This window comes from Opisthocomus hoazin, chromosome 1 (assembly GCF_030867145.1).
Source record: "Opisthocomus hoazin isolate bOpiHoa1 chromosome 1, bOpiHoa1.hap1, whole genome shotgun sequence".
In the NCBI taxonomy this organism is placed as follows: Eukaryota; Metazoa; Chordata; class Aves; order Opisthocomiformes; family Opisthocomidae; genus Opisthocomus; species Opisthocomus hoazin.
In genome coordinates, this window is record NC_134414.1 from 108,643,362 (window position 1) to 108,665,402 (window position 22,041).

Below are 22,041 nucleotides of genomic sequence, written 5' to 3' on the forward strand. Positions count from 1 at the left end.
CTTTGCTATGCAGAAAACTTTACTTCCTTTTTATACAAGTGAATGTTTCCAAAGAAGATCAAAAGCCAAGCCCCACTAGAGTGAGGTGAAACAAAAAAACTCACAAACTCCAAACTTTACTCTTACTTATTTACTACAGTGTTGGTCGGTACTACTTAACATAGGTATATCCAAACTGTGGATCTTTCTTTCATTTGAGCAGAAATTGGTATGAGAGAACAGCATATGCAGTATATAATGTACCAGCACTTAACCCTGAAATTGATATCTACAGAAATTTGAAAATCAGTTGTCTATGAATGTATTTCTGGAAGCTTGTCTAGGCAAGTGATGCCTTACAGTGATATATAATAGAAATAGTCAATGTATGTTGACAATAATTTTTTTCTAGCTTTATTTTGTGGTGGTGTAAAATTGAATGGTGCTTTACCCATCACAAAAAGTAACCCCATAACTGGAATTCTGGCTTACTCTTCCCAGAGTCTGTAATCTTTGGCTTCTGAAAGCAAGGCTGAGTGGAGAAATATAAACAAGCTTGGAGTGCTGTTTTTTGCTGGGTGAAGAGCAGAAGCTATAAGCGTTATTTTTTTAAGGTCATTAAAATTCATGGTTTCACCCCATGTTCTTATTGTGCAAATGTTTAAGCTGTTCTCTGGTAAACTTTGCTATTAAAAGTATGTTTAAATAAGAGTTATATCATAAAACTATAGCATGCGTATTTTCCTTTTCTTGTTTGTATGGTGGGCGTAAAATACAAGAAGTCAGTAGCTGGCTTAACAGTTTTATTTCCTTCCAGTTATTTTTTCTTTCTTTTCCTGATAGGAACCAGTCACTGCATTTACATCTGAAGCACTATGGTGTGAACTGTGATGACTGGTTGTTACGTCTCATGTGTGGAGGAGTGGAGATAAGGACAATTTATGCAGCTCACAAGCAGGCAAAGGCTTGTCTCATTTCACGACTAAGCTGTGAACGGGCTGGCACCAGATTTAATGTGCGGGGAACAAATGATGATGGTCACGTTGCTAATTTTGTTGAAACAGAGCAGGTATGTTACACTACAGTGCACATTGCTTGGCTGATGAACTCGAGATAAGCGTGTGTGTGGATAGTTTTTTGCCCTAAATCGACAGATCACAAATCAAGTCTGTAACCAACAGATATTGGAATAGTTCCTTTGCAGCTAAATAAGGACTCTAAGTAGGTTACATAATTTGATGATCTTGGTTTTTAGTGTAGCTTAGGGTAAGAGCATGCATGGGTCTGAGTTTCAGTAGCTTAAGAAGCTGTTACCTGTCAGCTGAACTGCTGTAGGTGGCTGTACTTCCTTTTAGCCTCCTGAGCTGTAGGTGAGTGTGTACTTCTTTTGGCCTGAGCCAAAAGGTAAAGGAGAAGGCATTAGAAAACAAACAAAAGAGATTTTTTGGCAAATATGTGGTACCTTGTGGTTCAGGAAAGATAAAAGCATTCCTATGGTTACTTAACACAGCTCCCCTGAAAGGTAGTTTTAAAGCCACTGTAATTCCACTGCATTTGATTGCATATCTTTGCCCTTACACAGAAATGGAAGAAGCTGTTAAATCATTGTGTGCTAGCCTTTCTTTGCTCACCTCTTACAATAACCTAGTTACCAAGATGTTGTTCCTGCAGCTGTATTCGTGTGAGTAGATATCTTTCGCTCACTGACTTGTTGCAAAGCCTAGGTGACTTCAGCAGGATTTTATCCAAGAAGGGCTCTGCTTGTACACATCCAATTTCAGGAGTTCAGTCAGAACACAGTTTCTCTGTCCAGTTTCCTGGCAGGCTAATGTCACTAGATGACTGTGGCATAATGTTCCACTTAAAGTTTCCTTTCCTGTATATTTAATAGACCGTTGAATTTTAGATTCCGATGCACGAAATCTGTGCAGGTATTCTGAGTAGGCTGCATTGTTATTTTCTGTGCATTGGTGTACATTTTAACTGTTTCTACAGGAAGGTCTTACCAAGTTTTTTAAAATAAGTTACTCTTAGGACAGAAGTCATTCAGGCCCAAATAATAAAAGCTTGCTGTATTTTCTTAAACGTTGTGAATCATGATTCTGCAAAGGAAGCATGAGAGTGCCAGAACTTGTTTCATGAATTGTTCAGAAGGCATAAAGTCAAAGGTCTAGAACACAATTAATATTGTAGCTTGTAGTATGGAATATGTAATATGTAAATATATTTATTGACTCTATGTTTAGCTAAGGCTAAGAAACTTTACACTCTGTAATACCTATTAATACTGTGCTTTTTTTTGTTCTTAACAGGTGATATTTTTAGATGACTCTGTGTCATCTTTCATACAGATTCGAGGATCTGTTCCATTATTTTGGGAACAGCCAGGCCTGCAGGTAAGCGGGAAATAGATTTAATTATACTGATAATTCTTATTCATGTCTTTTTAAACATCTTACAGTAGCATTTAGGCTTTTCTGCACAGTTACCTGTCAGGATGAGGTTATCCTTTGAGGGCAAGTTGGTGCTATTATTTAATTCACCAAGCCTGCTACTCTCGAGTCTCTGAATGCTGTTTTGCACAAGATTTGAATGTCCATTGCTTTTTAGATGTTTTCTTTTTGAAGTTCTGAGTTTTTCTAGTTTAATTTAAATTTTTATTTTAAAATTGGTTATGTAAGGGCACCCAAAGAGACTGTTTTCTTCTGAATTGTTCTTGAGGATAACTCTTTTCAAGAAGTCAATAGGGATCAAGAGTTACTGTAATACAGTTTCATCCCAGTTTTCTTGAAAGAGGGATTGTTTCAGCAGCTACTACTGTGATACAATTTTTACAGGGAAGGTTGAAAAAGGTTCATGCCTCACAGTGACTCTAGGTTCATTAAACTAGACGTATAAGCATTCTGCAGTAGAACTGCTGAAACATTTACATGCCATTTACACAGCATAAGTAATTAGATTATAGAACTAAGTATATTAAATCAAAAAAAGTGTTTTTTAGAAAAAAGAAGAGGAATTTAAGAAAATCCTGTAAAAAGAATGCACACCATAGCAAGCAGAATAAATTTTGGAGATTTCATTTAGAAAGTGAAATGATTTTTTTAGGCCGTAATTAGGGTCAAAAGAGGTCTTTGAAGAAAGATGAATCAAATGTGTAAAGACAAATAATGTAATCTTCGTATCATAGGTGGGATCCCATCGTGTCAGAATGTCAAGAGGTTTTGAGGCGAATGCACCAGCTTTTGACAGGTGAAACAATGTTTTAAATTTTTGTTAATGCACTACAAACTTCTGATAAGTGATGCATCAGAGGGATGGGATATGTTATTCCAAATGAGAGGCTTTGTCTATACGAATGTGTGATTCAGCAAAGCAGCGAACTGCCTGGGCAGCTTTTTCAAACTTCTGCAGGATTGCTTGTGCGTTCGAGTGTTTTGTTGAGAAGTTTGAAGAAAATTTAAAATAATTAAATACTTTGTGGAATTGAAAACAAAAATTATAGCATGTTTACATTGAATAATCCATATTGGTTAGGTGCTGTATGACATTAAAATTTATATTTTGATTTTATTCCTGCCATGACACTTCAGCTTCACAGCCTTATGGTTTTAACTATATGTATGTTGTTAAATTGGTGCTATTATCCTAATTAAATAGCAGTCAATGGTTGTATGCCATTACTGAGTTATATTGATCTGTTTGGACGTGACATAATAAAAGGTTTGTGGCAGTTTAGAGTAACCAGTGCATTTCTACAGTGCATCAGTCAGTGTTGCAGGTGTTTGTGTTAATTTTCTGCATGCCAGAAGATGAACATGGAATTTTTCTTCTGTTAACAGGCATTTCCAAACTCTTAAAAATTTATATGGCAAGCAAATTATTGTAAATTTACTTGGGGCAAAAGAAGGGGAGCACATGCTCAGCAAAGCTTTTCAGGTGAGTGTGACAATTCTCTCACTGTGCATGTCCTTGGAATTTGCCTGTTAGCAATGAGGCTTTTATATAGCCTTCAAAAATGAAACAAGTATGCTATGCTCTGGAGCAACTACCACTTGTGGTTAAAATTGTATTTATCATAAAAGCCCTGCTTAAGATATATAATGCAAAATTAAATTTGAAAGCTTTATATACAATTAGCGTTTGATTATGTTGGTTACTTTACTGTAAAATTATAACAGCAACATAGACAATGTTGAAGAATTTTTATTTGCATATTTCATGCTTATTAGTGGCTTATTTAAAAAATAGTATTTTTTTCACGATGAAATAGGTGAATAAATAAATGATACTTTATGGTATTTAATACTGTGATGTTTCTTTTAAAAATATTTCCATTGGAATTCCTGGATATATTCCTTAATATTTAAAAAAAACCCCACTATTTAATTTATCCATTTAAATGTAAAAGCTGCTTCATGATTAAATAGAAATGTTCGTTCAGATGATGTTAACTATAAGTGGCCATTTTCATGATTTCCTACTGGGTAAGTTAAAAATAACTGTCACATTGTAGTCCATAAATACTGACAATTTGAGAAGTTCTGTCTGAAGCCAGAGAACATGTCAATAGCCATCTGTTATTTCCCTTTCCCTTTTTCTTTTACCCTTTGTATTATAATGGTTGAATATCTTGGCTGTTCACTAGTAGCTTTTCTGTATCCAGCTGTCCTGGTAGGAGACATTAGCCCTCCCAGATGCGTATCAGTGCCCAGTGCAGGTCATAGCTTTGCCAACAAAGATTGCATGAGCACTTCAAGATTTTTCGGGGAATGTTAGGGAAAGTTTTGCTCAAGCCACCCTCCTCAGCAACCTAAATAATTTGTCTGTTTTATCCAGTAGTAGTTTATGGAGTATTTACTCAGGCCTCGTTGCTGGCAGCTATGTCTAAAATGGTGACTGTGAAAGGGACTGGAGCATTTTAACAGTAGAAGAGACTGTAGACTGCCTTGGTGACCCCTGGTATAGTAAGGAAAAAAAACACCTGACTTTGACTGTGACAAGAAAAATTAAAAACACAGGTGACATACTGATCAGTTCTGAGTGATGTGTTGAACAACAGTGATAAAAATGGTTTTATTTTACCTAAGAGAAAGTATGTAATAAACAAGATAGCTAATAAAACAAGATAGCTTTAAAATATTTGTAGGCTCTTATTTGTTTTATACTACTATATGTTCTCATACTGGTATATTTATTATTTTTTCTTCTCTTTTTACAATGTCAGAGCCATTTGAAAGCATCTGAACATTCAGCTGATATCAAAATGGTGAACTTTGACTATCATCAAATGGTTAAAGGTGGGAAGGCAGAAAAACTACACAGTGTGCTTAAACCTCAAGTCCAGAAGTTCTTAGAGTGTGGATTTTTTTATTTTGATGGAAAGGAAGTTAAAAGGTTTGTATGTATAACTTCTGTAAATTTCTTCAAATTATATTATGGTTCTGGTATGCCTTTCACCCCTTAGCAAGAAGACAGGAGAAAAAATGCTGCTTCTGTTACTTTGTTTTTATTGTATCCAAGATGATGCTCAACAACTGAAATATGAGTCACTTATTTTACCCTATTAAAATTTTGTCTTGTTCTGAATATGCTCTAAAAATCTTAATGGAAAATATCTCTGAGATATTGATGGGGCATGACAATTTCAGGCCTCTGACCTCGTGATTTTGAGGAAATGGGCAATTGTCCTTTTTCTTGGGTGCACGCCCATGGGATTAAAGAATGAATATTTTTCCATCTTCCTGTATGATGATGTTCATATTTTCCTCAGCAATGGGGCATACTGTTTTCTGTTTGTTGTAAATGCTGGTGTTCAGCACAGTCTTTTTCTAAATCTGTTTGCATCTGGATCCCCCATTTGAGCAATTCGGTTCCCCGTAAAGTGTGAATGGGATGCATGTTTTCTGCCCTGCTCTGTACTTCCCGGTCCTGCTGTACTTGTACTTCTGTCCCTATTTCCCCACCCCTCTTCCTAGAGCAAAGGCTGTGCTTATCTCAGCAGGAAAAGGGAAGCAGGGCTAGAAATAGGCAACGTTCCTGCTCTTGTCCCTTCCATACCCTTCCACCTTTTAATTAATACCAGAGCAAAGTGCTGGGTGAGGTTCTCCATGAGAAAGAGAATTGTTGATTGAGTGGATTGTGCCACATGCACTGGGGTTTTATCTTTTAGTGCAGTGGGAGAGAAGAGGGTTGCAGTGCCACTCTGTGCTCTAACCTGGCTGTGGGATTAAATCCCCCAGGGGCAGGTTTTAGTAGGCCTGAATAAGATTAGATTTAGTGGGAGGGTGCTTAGGTCCCATCCCTACCTCAAAACATCACTGACCATTCTCCAAAAAGCTTTAAAAGTGGTGTGACACTTTGTGTTGGGAGAACACCATTTGGTCTTGATGGAAATTCAAATAATATCACCCATCAAAAAGGTTGAAAACAGAAAGAAAGCAAAATAGGCTGTGACTTGTGATAGCTTGAAGAATTGCATTAATAAAAGATACAGTGATGATTTTTGTATGTTCATGGAACACCTCTTTTGGAGAAAGTCAAGGTTTTTCATAATTCAGATAGTGAGTTGCTTTATATTTCAAATCAAATACAGAGATAGTAATTAAAAAGAAATCTTGGAGAAAGTTCTTCAGAAGTTTCTACAATTTTATGCTTACATCTCCCAAGTAAATGTGATGAAGTCTTAGTGACTGAATTGGACAAAGTGTCTAGTGGGAATGACAAAAGCAAGGAGTAAGTGTGTATCATTGAGAGAGCCATCAGAGTTTTGTAGTCATAGCTAGGCAAGAACAACATGGATGTTGCCCGATACGATCCTTCTGAGAGCTTTCTAGCATGAGTTAATGGTCTTCTCAAGGAAAGAGGAGCTGTTCAGAGTTCCTGAGGGTCTCAAGCATGTGACAAGCTAAGGGGGAGAGGCTTATTTTTTATTTTTATTTGGGGAGGAAAAAAAAAAAAGTAATAAGGGTTTGAAATTGGCTTTAGTTTTATCACAAATTTTTGTTACTTTAGTTAAATCCAAGAACTCTCCTTTTTTTTTTTTTTTAATTTCTGTTTTAACTAAAGAGTTATTATTTCCTTCTGAGATTCTTGGGAAGTGTGTGTTTGTAAAGAAGACTTAATCCTGCGTAACACTTTAACCAAGCAAGCAAGGAGAATTGAGAAAAGCTGAAGAAGAAAAGCTTATGCTGTTTGGAGAAAGTAAATCAGTTTTGTGTAGTGAACACTGCTGCAAAATTCTCTGCTGTTGTTGGAGCTAACCCTCTATTGCTGATGCATTTATAAGCATACTTGCGATGACAGTAACATTGCACTGACAATACCCTGATTTACTATTCTGGTTCAGATCTCAATGTCCCTGCCTTTCTTGATGATATATGTGTTAAATGAGTTATTTCTGGTGTTTTCTCTCTGTCTCTCGTTGTCCTTGGCACAGATCTCAAAGCGGCACTGTCAGAACAAACTGCTTGGACTGTCTGGATAGAACAAACAGCGTGCAGGCTTTCTTTGGCTTAGAGGTAGGAAAAACGGTGTCCAGATTCACAGCTGCTCCTGATGCTTCTGTAGCAATTAGGCTGTAAAAGTAGCATTACTTTTCCATATGAAAGATGAATTAAAATGGTTTTTAGGTGGCAGTTTGCTTTATAGAATGATACTTTTCTTGTTCTGGGGCAACCACATCTTAGTAGTTACAGAAGCTGTAGTTGTGTGGTAGTTGTAATTACACAGTAGTCATGCGGCATAATGAAAAAATGTTCGTTCTTTTTTAGGTGTCAGTTTCTTATGTCTTCTAAGGTTCAGGCTTGCAAGTCTAGGAGCGGTAGTAGTGTTGTAGTCCTTCACAAAAATGCTTGCATTCACAGTGACTCTATTAGATGCAGTTCTTCAGCATATAGGATTACTGTTCTTACCATCTGCCAGTGCTGTGTGTTCGTATTTTCACAGCACTGTGCTGTGAATTCTTCATGGGATGGTAAAGAGGTTGAGACTTTGGTCACACTCAGTTTGAGTAGTTGGAAATCAACTGTGGGATTCAACCATGACAGAATTGATGGAGTAAAATAGTACTGACTGGGCTAAAGGAGTAGCTCTGAAAAATTTTTGACAGCACTGCTCATCTTAAACTGTTTGACTCCTGAAGATAAAATCCGTGGCATGTTTAAAAATGAAAAAATTATGTATGCTGTAACATCAAACTAAGTAAAAGGATTATTATTATTATTATTATTATTATTACGTATACCTAAAATTACAAGATGAAGCACCCAATTTCTGAAGCTTCTTTTCTTGTTTTTTTCTACTTAATGTTGTCTGCAAGTTTCCTTTTGTAACTTTTGTTAATTGCTGCCCAACCTTCAGCGTTTTGCCTTTATGTCATTTTATGTTCATCGTTTTAGATGACTCCTTCTTGCCGTTGAGACACCTCAAGGTTTTAAAGATCTTAAGTTCTTGAAAATAGCCTTTTTATGTAGTTTTAATTTTTGGTATTTATTTTCAGTATTACGTTGGTAGCCACAAGTACTAGAAACTTGCTTGACTTTTTTAAAATAATCATGATTCCATAAACCAGGATTTCAAACAAGGTACAATGTCCCATTCTACATCCGTGAGCATAGTGCTACATTTAAGTGATGTATTTAAGTGTAAAATAATAACATTTATATGTATTGTATGTATACAATTTAAACACTTTTAATGTAGACTGTGCATCGTGGAAAATTAGTTCCAGTGTATTGATTGGAAGGGTAAAGGTTGCAGTGTGTTACACAAGGAAAAAGAGTGAATGGCAGAAGCCATTGCTGTTTCACTGATCACAGAGCTTTGTTCCTGCTGCATCATGATAATAGAAGTCTGTGTTTAGTGTTATACTTTTCTGGGAAGAACATGAATTGCTCTAATTCCAAATTATCTAAGTAGGAAGACTTGAGAACCAGAAATAGCTTGATTTGTAGCTAGTGAATTTTTAGATGAAAATATTTGTAAATCAACTGTATAAATTTTTTCTTAGATTACTACCTATTTTAAAAGAAAATGAAATGCTGGTGCTAAAGTGACATGTATGATGCAACTTTTCACATGACGTGGTGTCAGTATGTTCAGAACGGTACATAGAAACTGCAGGGGTTGGGTTTTTTTGTTCATATATACTGAAAAAATGTGATATGCCTTTTAATAAATACATTTAAAGGTTTTTCTTTTGCAAATGTTGTCTTCAACTGTTGCAGATGCTAATAAAACAACTGGAGGTATTGGGATTAGCTGAGAAGCCTCAGCTGGTTACTCGCTTTCAGGAAGTTTTCCGATCCATGTGGTCTGTGAATGGTGATTCTGTCAGTAAAATTTATGCTGGGACTGGAGCCCTCGAAGGAAAAGCTAAGGTAAAATACATTTTTAAAAAAACTAACAGTATTCAATGTGGGTTTTTAAACATTCTGTTATTAATATAACAACTATGAAATTTTCTTTAAAAAATGTCCTTTTGTTATAATCCTAAAAAAACCAACCGAACAAAACATTAACATAAAAAGACTGGTTATGTTGATAACCAGCTCTCGTTTCAGTACATCCTTTCTCAGCCATGCCCGTGCTTCCCAGACAGTAATATTCTGTAGGAAACGATGAGGCTCAAATCTTTGATTTCTTTAGATCATAGCTCAGAAAAATGTATATGCGAATCAGCTTTAGTTTCTTTGAATATCATCATTTTTCTGACTGTGACACTGCTTAGTATTGTTTCAGTTTCATTCATTGTATCTCCTTTCTTTTAAAATGTGTTTCACTGGATGCTGTTCATGCTCTTACTGTTTATTAACAATGTCAAAATTCAACAGGTTGCAGCTGAGTATTTTTTGTTTGCGTGTTCCTTCAGCTGTTTCTTTTTAGTCTTGCAGTTACTGAGAAAAACCCAATTTCTGTTTCTACCTTGCTTTCTAATGTGATAACAATTCTGTACTACATGGCAGCGTAATGCTGTGTGTCTCTTCAACTTGTTTTGTCTTCATTCATGCCTGAGTTGTTCAGGTTTTCTAATACTGTCTTTTATTTTTCTTCTAACAGTGTTGCTTTTTTGTTTCCATAATTCTCTCTCTTATCATGTGATACCTGTCAAGACAAATGAATGTTGAACCATAGCAATTTTTGCCCTTAGTTCCTTGAAAAATTTCTTTTCGTACCCCTCGTTTTATTCTCATTCCATGTTATATACTACGTATTCATAGTTGATTGTTTCACTTTTCCATCACTTGTTCATGCAAACCATGTCAGAGTCCTTCTCTGCAAGTGTACAAGACATTGCAGTAAGCTACATAAAAATACAAGTAAAATAGGCTTGTTGCTTATTCTGCCCTTAATTGGTGCATACAAGACTTCTTCATTTGGGACTTGCTTGTATTTTAGTATAGAATGGAATTCAGTTAAAGATGTTTAGTTTTATTTTCTTACAAAAATGTCACCCAGACCGTCAGGAAAACTACAGTAAGTATTTTACGGGATGTGTCCCCTTCTCCTGACCTTCTCACTCAGCCTTACTTCTTTCTTTTCCTAAATTAATAGTTTTCTGCTATTCATTTGGGTACTTAAATTTTTTACTTTGTAAAATGCATTTATGGTATTTACACTTCCATACTTAATGTTTAAAATGCAGAGTACATTTACTGTGCTGTCTTTGTAATCATACAGACTAGTCAATCATTGTCCTAGGGATCCCTGCCCTGGTACAACTATTAATGAGTACCACATCTTACAAATCAAACACAGCGTCCCTGACAGAAGTCCATCTATTCAAAGAGGATCTTTAATACTTCCAAAGCCATGCAATACTTGCCGTTGTGTTGATGAAACCCGACCAGGTCACTACTTAGTATCTTCTTGAGTACTCTGATGATATATTTTAAAATGTAGTTTTCAAGTTGTTAGTTGTATTCTCATTTTTCAAATGAAAAGTTTCATGTTTGAAATTCTGCCATTTCTTGCTTGTCAGTTTGATTCTTCAAAGTCCAAGAGTACTTAGAAGTAGAAATATGGAAATTTATGATAGGAGAAAAAATATTTTAGCCTTAAATGTGTTAATGTACATTTCTAAACTGAAAACTAATCCTTTTAGAAATATTATCATACTCATTATATCTAACTCCTTACCTACTCTTTCTTTTGCTTTCTCTGGGTTCCTTTCAATTAATTGCCTGATATGTGAATGGTGAGTGTGTTTTTTGAATCATGTCATAAGTTACACATTGTCTGACAGAAAGGGAGCAACATCCTGTTAAAATCCCATTGCAGTAGTATGCTCTATGCTCGCCAACACCTCATCCACATTGTCTTCAAAAAAACACGATGCCAATTTACTACTACTTATTCTTGACAAAAAAGTAGCTTCTTCCTTGTTACCTAGTACAATTCATAGAACTAAGTGATGGGGTGGTTTTGTAGTTTTCTTAAGCGTGTGTCTTTTGTCCTGGTGCATTTAAGAGACCTTCATGAACAGTGCAAGCTGTAAACCTCTAGTATTTTTTTATAGTAATGTAATACCATGCAGCATCCCTGATGGATTACAGTCTATATTTCATATGAATGTAATAGCATGTGTTTATATACACCTCACAGGGAAAATACGCATATGTGCATAAGACACTATAAACCCTGAAATGAAGAAAATGTCTTTGTGCCTGTGAAATCATTGTCAGTGGTGGGCACACAGATTAATACTGCTGGTTTTTGAATCAAGTATGAGACCGCATGACATGTTAATTACATTATCCTCTAGGTGTCTGACCCACAGAGAATATCGGTAGTAGCAGTACATCTCTTGGAGATTCTTGTTTACTTCAGGTGGTCAGACACTGTTCTTTGGGAGCACCGTTCAGTTGTACCACTCATGTGCAGTGTGTGCAATGACAGCGTCTTCAGATGTATGTAGCTATAGAGGAGTGTATATGTTCCTTCTGGGATACTGCATGAGACTTGCATGTTATTTTAAAAAGTAAAGGAGTCTTAATAAGTTGAAGCTATCCCTTTTTTTAACGTGGATGTTTCAGAACGTGAATTCTGAACTAATATGCTCATAAGTGCATATACATACATACTTATGTATCATGACATTTGGACTCGAGTGCTTGCTCATCTCTCACTATTTGGGGAAAAGCCCAAAATCCCGTGTCATGGTCTAAACATGGAATTACGTCAGTTTAATTTTGGAAGACCAAGGGTTTAGGGAAAACAAAAATTATTCCCCTTCCTGCAGTAGTTTGTTTGATTTAATAATTTAAACTGGAGTAATCTGATTGTTAGATATGCCTTGAAGGTATTGCTGTGTTGTTTAGCATTTGGAAAAAGAGCACACATATTACAGTAGGCTCAGAAGACTTTACTTAATGCTTAAGCAAGGAAATTGCCTTAGATTTTAAAATCATTAATGCAGTTTACAAATATGTTACTGAATATTAGCAATGTTTTTGTGAGCAATGTCCAACATAAAATATTTTATACATGTTCCTCCCTAACAGGCTGGAAAGCTGAAGGATGGTGCTCGTTCTGTGACCAGAACGATTCAAAATAACTTTTTTGATAGCTCCAAGCAGGAGGCCATTGATGTTTTGTTATTGGGAAATACCCTAAATAGTGATTTAGCAGATAAAGCACGGGCTCTCTTAACCACCAGCAGTTTACGCGGTATGTGTCTTTCAGGATTTTAATTTGTCTGATAACTATTTGGTGTAAGAAAGCTGTATGGAGTCTGTTTTCAAAGCAATATTGGAAAATATAAATGCTAGTTTATATTCTTTTGGCTTATTAGAAGTTACTTCTGCTTTACTAATATTACCAAACTAACATGCTGAAGTAATTTCTTTACTGTTTATATTTTGTTGATGACTGGCGGTGCAATAGGTAAATATTTGTGGAGCATTTTTGTCAGAACTTTATGGTAGATGCATGTTAGATATGTTCTGTTTAGTTCTTCAAATCCGTTTATAGCAAGTGTTAATCAAGACAATTACATGCTGAATTGAGGGGGGGGGAATCCTGATTTATTAGAAGATTAGTAGGGATTTTTGTTGCTTGCCAAATGTCTTCCTTAATTTGATCTGTCCTGTCAGTGGAGAAATTCTCACCATGGTGTTAAACTAGATAGAAGGCATTTCTTCTTTTCTCAAGCTTAAGAATGCTGGTACTTATCTTCATTTTGATTTCGAAAGTACTGAGAAACAAAAGGAGTTTTGGTAATGGAAGAAAATTTAAGGTAACAAGAGCTATCAGAAAATTCCTGATGAATAATTTTCCATCACAAAATGTTCTTTTGTGAGAAGTCGTCTTTCCCAGGAGTGTGTGCACCACAAAAGCTTGTCAGGCTTTGGGTGAAATTCTACATCAGAATCAGAGGGATTTCAATAAGAAACTCTGCTTAGGCAGAGTAGCTGTGTGGGACTTGAGAGGTCTGGTGACAGGCAGCTGGTTCACCTCATCAGAACAGGGGGCTGAACCACAGCATCCTGCATCCTCAAACGATGGTCCCCAGGAATGCAGTCATGTCCCGTCCTTCTGCAGATCTGATGGGCAGGGAAACAGTAAGTGGACCAGGTGTAGGGCTGTGTTTAGAGTCCTCTCCTGGGATGAAAAACACAGAGGAGCAAAGAGGGAACTTAAATTTGAGTCTTCTTTACAGAATCCCAGGTAAGAGTGTCCTGAATGGTGGGTTATTGGTTTTAGGGATTAATAACATTCTTAATTTTTCCTTCTCTCTCTCTCTCTTTTTTTTTTTTTTTGTTCCCTCCTTTCTGCTGGACACTTCTCAACCTAGAATGATAAAAATGTGTCAAAGCTTCCATACAAATCTGTGGAACAAAAATAAATACTTGCCCGATTGTAGTCTTCATCTTGTGGGCATTTTTGTAGGACCTGTGTGGAACCTGAAAGACTGTTTTCCTCTCATTTTTTTTTACCACAAGGTTTCACATTAGTGTAATTTTTCCTGTATCTGAAGGCTGCTAAATTGGCCTCACCTCAAAATTAGTTGAAAGTCATTTTCATTTCTTTTCACTTTCTTTGAGAATGCAAGCTGTCCTGTCAATATTTGCAGCTCCTGTCAGCTGAGGAACATTCATCTTTCTTCACTGAATGAACATAATGTCTTTGCATTGTGTGCTAGGTGGTGAATTAACTAGAGAGATACTTCATCATATGTAAATCCATTATTAATGAAGCAAGAAAAGATAATTTGTTAATACTGTTGTGGAACTTTTTAGATATTGCAGCATAAAAGATGTGCTTTAACTGATGCAAATGGTTATGTCTAATAAATAGGATATTACAGCATGTTCTCTCACATATTGCTGGAAAATTTTACAAACTGTTACTTAATTGACTAATTTTGTTCTTGTTTCCTTCTTACTGCATCCGTAGTTTCAGAGCAATCATTACAATCAGGTATAGTATAGTAAATTAAGCTGTAAATATCTGAGCAGCTGTTGTTCTTATTTGGCTTTTTTCTTGTGCCTATTTGCATAATATTTGGTTGTGGGCTCACATTTTCCTAGTGGTGTTTGGATCTGACATTCCTGTGCCCCAAAATCCCTTAATCCAAGAAATGCTCTTTAATACAAGAAAAGTGAAAGTATAAGGGGTGAAAAATGTTGCAGGTGTGCATGAGTGTGAGTTACGAAAAGAGGCAACCAATTCTTTAGGTTTTATTTTTACAAGTGCTTTATTCTAGCTGTAGAGGAATTAGCTTTTTAATCTGATTTGGGAGCTTCTGTATTTTTGTTTTGTCTAAATGATTTGTTTAGTATAAGAGGTAAAATTCTTCAGTACAATTTGTAACTTCATGGTATTTGCTGTTAGAAGGCTCCACTTGCCTGTGTTCTTGCATGAAGTGGACTGATTTTGTGATAACTCCAAGCAAAGGTTAACATTGTACTGGAATGATCTGAAATAATGTGCTGACACTTGTGTTTTGTGGAGCAAAAGTGCAGTCAGAACCGCTAAGATAGTTACCTTTGCACGTGGCACAAAATGAAAGCATTAAGAGCATCTGTTTAGGTAAAACTCTCGGTGAAGAGAAGGCCTGAAGAAGGAACTTAATAGTTAATTCCCCATCTTCTACTTTAAGACAGTGCAGTAATATGTGAGCATTGTCTGTGGTGTTGGACTTAAAATACGAGAGGTTGGCTTTGGAGGATTCAGCAATGTTGTGAACATGAAGAAGTGATATGTAATAATAAGAATGCGTAGGGATGAACCAGATAGAGGAAAATGACATGGAAGATCTCTTCAGTTTAAGAAGCTTCCCAAAACTTAAGTTATTATTGCTGTTAGTTAGCAACATAATGCCTTGAACTTTGTTTTCAAAATTTTCTAAGTCTTAGTGGAAATTCTCCGTTTTGTTGTAACTTAAGCTGTTTACATGAAGCTGCTCTATTTGGGGAGCTGTGATACATACATATTCCGTATTTTTAAGGGAGAGCTGCGAGTACTTGTCAGCTGTGCAACACTTCATCATCTTCTTGTTCCCAGAAACCACTATTTAAAATAAAATATTCCTAATGCTCATATGTTCAGATTTTACTATGTGTAGAGAAGAATTCAATGGCTATTTCTGAGCTATTGCCTTTATAGGGTTCATTGTGCTACCTCTTGGAAGTAGGTTCAGTGAAACCAAATCAGATGCGTAGTTTCTGGGTGAGAGCAAAAAAGTCCATTCTTAATTCCTGGGAAGACGAAGAGAGAGGAGGAGGGAAAGAAACAAGGAAGCTCTTAATAATTGTTCAGATGAGTCTCCCATTTTAAGAGAACAGCGAAGGTGTGCACAGTATCCCCTGGACCTGTGTGCTCAGGTAGTGGCCCCTAGCCCTGGATACTGAATATTGACAGGGGAGGATCCTTGGAGGAAAGCATGAGGATTTGTTGTTGGCTAGATTGTTGTTCAAATACATATGAAGTGTTTAAAGCTCCCCCCCCACCCCCCGAAAACCAGTTCAACTGTGATCTGTATTTTTGAGCTTTAAATATTTTCACTTTACGTTTGTCTCAGCTTTGCTTTTTCTATTAGTGTTTTCCTGTATCTACTTAACTCTTACTGAATACTTAAATAATAAAATCTGAGTCACAGGTAGTACACACCTGAAATTAACTGATTTACCTGCATTTTACCAGTGTTAAAAACTGTTTATTGCAATAAACAGTCACATTGTCATCTGTGGTGTTACCATCTAGGCTATATCAGCCTAGCTTATATCTCATGAAGAGTCATACACATCAACTATGTTTTAACTTCCTGATGGAACATTTCACTGTGGTTTCATCTGGATACAAATTGCATATATTGAAACATATCTACAGTAATTTGGATGTTGTAGTAAAATAGTTCAATCAAACTCAGTTGCACAGAATATTCCACCAACAATTTTAAACTAGTATTACCTTTGTAGAACCGATTTCCAAGTGTCTGCCTGCCTAGTATGAACAGCAGTTAAAGTGTTATTGCTGCAAAATAACAGAAAATGTAGTTGACTGGATTTTTAATGTTGTAGAGTGAGATACGATTTTGTTGAAAAGATAAATAGCTAGAAAAGAGTAGGAAAACAATGAATGCAGGAGGCTCACTCAGTATTTTGAAAAATAGATGCAAATCTCATCTCTATTTTTTTTTATTCTAATTTAGAAAAAGTCATTCTACAGTTTAGAAAGCTTGCTAGTTTAAAGGTATGAATTTCAGGTTTGTAAGAAGCATGTTGTCAGTTCAATTCTAAAGTTAGATTCTATCCTGGTAAGATTTTTCACATTAGGGGTTCATGACAATGTCAGAAGTTAAATAGGCAATAATTCAATTTTGCAGGTTTTCTTAAGAGCTGCTTGGTAGCAAATATGAATTATTTGGAGTAACTATTTAACATTAAGCTGAAAATTGCTGAATTTGCAAAAGAAGAAGGAGGAACTGAAGTGCAGAGAATGAAAGTCCAAACTTCTGCTTTTAAACTTGCTCAGAGTACTACGAAGGCTAATCTGTGCAGATCTTCAAAGCTGTCTGTGATGCTATTTTGGGTTCCTTGGGTTCAGCTAATCCTTTGGATTATTTGGGCACTTGTATGTATTGTGGCTACGTTTCTTGGATTAGTTTCTCCTCAGTGGTCAGGTGCTTGGGTAGCTTCTGTCCTTGATCCTCAGAGGCTTTTCTGGCATTTGTGGACTTCTTGACTGTTACCTAGTGTGTAGATACATTCTGAAGTAGACTGGTTATTTGGCTCTCACCTCAAGGTGTAAAGTATTCTGTTGGCTCCTTGCTGTTTTCTTGACTTAATTTACCTGGATTATGATAAGGAAAGCGCGATCCGCTTGTAGTACCCCGAGGAGACACCAGTCAGCTCGTTGTCTTTTATGTGTGATTAGCCCATATACAGACATAGGATTTGTTCAGCAGTGAAAGAGTTAATGAAAAACAAATACAATGTATTATTTTCGTCTGTTGTTTCCAGTTTGTTTCAAAACCATGAGGGCTACAGAATCCCTGATTTTTATTTTAATTGGGTATCCAAGATTCTGTAGCAATTTTAAAGGTGGTAAACTTTAAAAATATAACTAAAAAGACAACAACAGCTCACTAATCATCCTGTTTTGGGTATCTGGATGAAAATATTATGTCCAGTAGCTGACCATTTTGCAAGGCAGCACACTGTGAAGAGAAGAATTCCATCTAATATTGTTTATACAGTTCTCACAGAATCTCATAACCATAAGAGTGTTCAAAATATTCACTTAGGTAAAGTGCAATGCAAACAATACTGTTCATATCTGATGCAATTTTTATTCCACTGAGATTAAAGAAAAAAAGGAGCATAATTGAAAAAAATATTCAGATCTGTTTGTCTGCATGAAGAAATGTATCTGTGTGAGTATTTTGTGCAGCTGATTTATGAAGGGGCTTTTAGAATCTCTATAACTCTAGCATCTGACCATTGAATAATCTTGTTTGCTTCTTTCTTACAATGCCCTTTACAGATGGGTCATTACTTTCTCTCCCATCTGGCAGCTAGAAACATGGCACAGAGAAAGGCTGGTGTGATAGAGAAATGAGTTTAATTGTTTTGAATCCTAGCCTACTTTCCTCACTAAAGCAGAATTTTAGGAATTCAGCTGACCTAAAAACTAATTCAGATTTGTGGCTTAAGTAGGCATAGTCTAATATAATAAAATGATCTATTTTAGTAAAATATCTATTTTACTAAATGCAGTATATCAGTCATCTTTACACTTCTACAAATTAACATATATGTAAGTTGTTTTTGTAATGGAGATTGAATTTCATAAATGTAATCTGTGAAAATGAGGTAGCTATCTGTGGTGGTATGTGTGAAAAAATAATGGTTTCCATAGAGAAACACAGATAGGGTGAAAGAATGGCAGATATTTATAAAACATAGAAATTATGTTTCCTTTATGTATTATTTTTATTCATATTACTTCGAACAAATAGCTACTGTCTTTCATTCAGTCGGTATCCTACCCAGACAAGTAATATGTCTGCAAATGTACTTTCCCTTGTGAAAAGCTGCATTCATCTTGTTTTCACAGTTTGTCTTTCTGTATGTCTGTGCACAGATTTGTTGCCATTTTTTTAAGGGAAAGATCTCATTGCCAAGTTTTCTGAAGAAACATTCTATATAAAAATAATGTCTTTTCAAATGTTTTTGCAGCATCTGTAAAAGTGCTAAAGAGTATGTGTGAAAACTTTTATAAGTATGCAAAACCGAAAAAAATTAGAGTCTGCGTTGGGACATGGAATGTCAATGGGGGGAAGCAATTTCGAAGCATTGCCTTTAGAAATCAGACGCTCACTGACTGGCTTCTAGATGCACCAAAGTTAGCTGGTATTCATGAATTCCAAGGTAGGATTTGTATTCTGTCAATTTGTTCTTGAGAACTCTGATTTTCATAATTAGATCACAAACATTAAAATAGATGTATGAGGTCTTGGTTCTTAAGTTGGTTATAAACGACAAATAACTTTTAAAATATTTAATGCAGATCGCAAAAGCAAGCCTGTAGACATATTTGCCATTGGATTTGAAGAAATGGTGGAGTTAAATGCAGGAAACATTGTGAATGCCAGGTAGGTGATACAATCTATACGGTACTAGTTTAGTTGATAATCACATTTTTTGAATAAAATGTTATTTAATGGTTTTTTCCTCCTGTTTTGTAATGGTTGAGATTAGTCTGGATTAATTTTTGACTGTGTTCCAGTTCTTTCTACCAGTTTCTGTGCCAGGATTGCAGACTTCATTGCAATTTTCCCTAGCAAAGCTGTGATCACTTACATCATGTATAATGTAATCTCAAGGATCCAAACTGCCATTGCTTGACCATATTTTGGATTGCACCTTGAGCAGCCCCTGAACTTTTTCCTTCATTTAACACTGTGAAGGAATTTACCTCCAATGTTCCGTGTTCTGCAGTCTCTGTGCCTTCCTACTGCTGGGAACAGCAAGTCCTGTGAAATTGCTTCCAAAAGCATGTATTGTTCGTATGCCTTTATGTAGTGTCTTACATCAAGTTTTGATCTGTATAAAGCAAGTGCTTCCTTCCATGCTGCCAGTTTTGCTGTCATTCTACATATTATGTGTATATATTATCATAGAGTTCGGATTTTTCACCTCTAGCGGAACACGTTATGAAAATATATTTTTACCAGTGGTGGGTGATACCAGTGGTGAAGTCTTTATGTGTAGTCCTAGGATCATATGCACTTTGCCCATTGTTTTTTCTGCCAATTTTGCGTGTTTTCTGCAAGCTGTAACTCGCTGGAGAAAGCATCTAAAGCCTGTAACACTGTTAGCCTGTGCACAGGCTTTTGTCTTGAGGACAAAGTGGCGGTTTGTCATCCCCTAATTTTATGCTATGTCTAGTTAATGCTGTTCCCAGGTCTGATATTTTTCATTTGTTTCCAATGCTAGCTCTGAAAACCATAGTCTGTTAGGTCTCCAGGGAAGTTTCTGCTTGATCTAAGACCACAGACGTCTCTGTTTTCCAGTACTGACTGAGCTCTAGGCTAGGAAGTAAATCCCTAGAAAAATTAGGTTTTGCTCTAGTCTAGCCTCAGACATAGAGGAAAGATAGCCCTGGCTCCTAACATTGTCTGTGGTGTTGAGAAAAGTGAGGCAACATTTTATGAGGCTGAATTTGAAATGATGGTGTCATGACAGTCTGTAGCCTGTGTCTGTGCTAGGAGGCATTTGAGCACCATTCACGACTTGGCTTTGGCTTACCGTGCCAAGCTTAAGTTAAGGTTATCATACGAAGTTTATTCAACTAGATCAACAGTTCTGCCTGTTAACCTGCTTAATTAGATTTAATGTAAAACTGGCATTTTTAATCTCACTGCTAGCACAACCAATCAGAAGCTCTGGGCTGCTGAACTGCAGAAGACTATATCAAGAGATTACAAGTACGTGCTGCTGGCTTCTGAGCAGTTGGTGGGCGTCTGCCTTTTTGTGTTCATCAGGCCCCAGCACGCTCCTTTTATCAGGTCAGTGAACGCACAGCTGTGCCCAAGTTGGGTCACCTTCCGTTTGCTTTGTATTGCAAGCTAACGTACAAGTGTACTGAGAAGCAGATGGGGCTCTATAAGACCTGTTCCATCTTCTGGGGAGCTACTTGCTTAAATTTTTCTCTTAGTTTTTAAATGCCTCATCAGTTGCCAAGAAAGCTTGAAAAGTTGAAGTGTTCTGTTGTTACCGGCTCAGTAGCTGTTGCCATTTTTTTTTTTAAATAGCCCAGTGGCCTTACTGCTGAAAGAATGTGAAAATGTTCTCTTACCAACGTAATGCTATACTCGGAGATACTTAAAACTGTTGACTTTTCTACCATTGTATTTGAAGGTTTAATAGTTGTTTAACTCTTTTAGGGATGTTGCTGTTGATACTGTAAAGACCGGCATGGGAGGAGCCACTGGTAATAAAGGCGCAGTAGCAATTCGGATGTTGTTTCATACGTCCAGCCTTTGCTTTGTCTGCAGTCATTTTGCTGCAGGGCAATCACAAGTTAAGGAGAGAAACGAAGACTTCGTAGAAATAGCTCGCAAGCTCAGTTTTCCAATGGTAAGGAACAGTGTTTGAATTCCATAATGAATAAGTTAAACCCTTTGAGCTCCAGAACGGTCATCCAAAACCTCTGTTTATTTTTTTCCCCTCCCCAGATTCCTGTGGAAATCAAATTTCCTTGGGTTAGACATCCAGAGATAATTAAATTCCCACAAGTTATATTAAAATAGATGACTGCAGAATGAATAGACCTTTCCAGTGCAATGACTGATAGAGATGGTGAAGCATGAATTCACTTGCATTTAGGCATCAAGAATTTGGCACAGGAAAGAGACCTTACAGATTCCTCACGTGCAGTAGAACTTTTGTAGGCATCAGAGACAGTCAACTATAGGAAAAAAATCCATGGGAAACAGCACTATTTTCAGTACACAAGAATGATTTTTGCCGACTTAATTTAACTTCTTGTTTGCTTATTTTTGACAAGCTGGATTGTACAGTTCTGTACCATGTTCTCATAAAGGATTATCAAACACCAAGTAAATACTTGATAATTTTATCAGTGTAACAAAATGCTTCCTTGGGACTTAAAGCTGTCTTAAGTTTTGTAGTCAGTATCCTTTGTTAGTGTCGTGGTTTAGCCCCAGCCAGCAAGTAGGAGCATGCAGCCACTTACTCACTCCTCTCCCTCTCCCGCAGTGGGGTGGGGAGGAGAATGGACAAAAAGTAAAACTTGTGGATTGAAATAAAGGCAGTTTAATAGGACAGCAAAAGGAAGAGAGAATAACGATAATAATAATAGTAACAAATATACAAAACAAGTAATACACAAGACAGTTTCTAACCACCCATTGATTGATTGCCGTCCCAGGCAGTGATCATGGATTCCTGCCCCCACACCGACCAGCCCCCATTTGTGTACTGAACATGACATCTGTGGTATGGAATATTCCTTTGGCCAGCTTGTCCTGTCTATGCTCCCTTTCAGCTTCTGTAGGAAGCTGAAAAAAGAAAAGAAGTCCTTGACTTAATATAA

The 22,041-nt window shown here is 36.5% G+C and overlaps 1 protein-coding gene across 11 annotated transcripts in view; it reads left to right on the forward strand.

Moving 5' to 3' along the window:
- Positions 1–22,041, forward strand: part of SYNJ1 (synaptojanin 1) — a 66,194-nt gene that overhangs the window by 15,112 nt on the left and 29,041 nt on the right. For 7 of the 11 annotated variants that reach the window (XM_075432784.1, XM_075432799.1, XM_075432792.1 and 4 more), the window contains exons 5-17: positions 823–1,048; positions 2,292–2,375; positions 3,167–3,228; positions 3,819–3,915; positions 5,204–5,373; positions 7,415–7,496; positions 9,204–9,356; positions 12,480–12,645; positions 14,374–14,397; positions 18,660–18,851; positions 18,991–19,075; positions 20,351–20,491; positions 20,870–21,062. In XM_075432784.1, coding sequence (XP_075288899.1) covers positions 823–1,048; positions 2,292–2,375; positions 3,167–3,228; positions 3,819–3,915; positions 5,204–5,373; positions 7,415–7,496; positions 9,204–9,356; positions 12,480–12,645; positions 14,374–14,397; positions 18,660–18,851; positions 18,991–19,075; positions 20,351–20,491; positions 20,870–21,062 — 1,675 coding nt within the window. The remainder of the gene's footprint in view (positions 1–822; positions 1,049–2,291; positions 2,376–3,166; positions 3,229–3,818; positions 3,916–5,203; positions 5,374–7,414; positions 7,497–9,203; positions 9,357–12,479; positions 12,646–14,373; positions 14,398–18,659; positions 18,852–18,990; positions 19,076–20,350; positions 20,492–20,869; positions 21,063–22,041) is intronic. The other 4 variants (XM_075432852.1, XM_075432873.1, XM_075432827.1 and 1 more) reach the window with 2 other exon arrangements.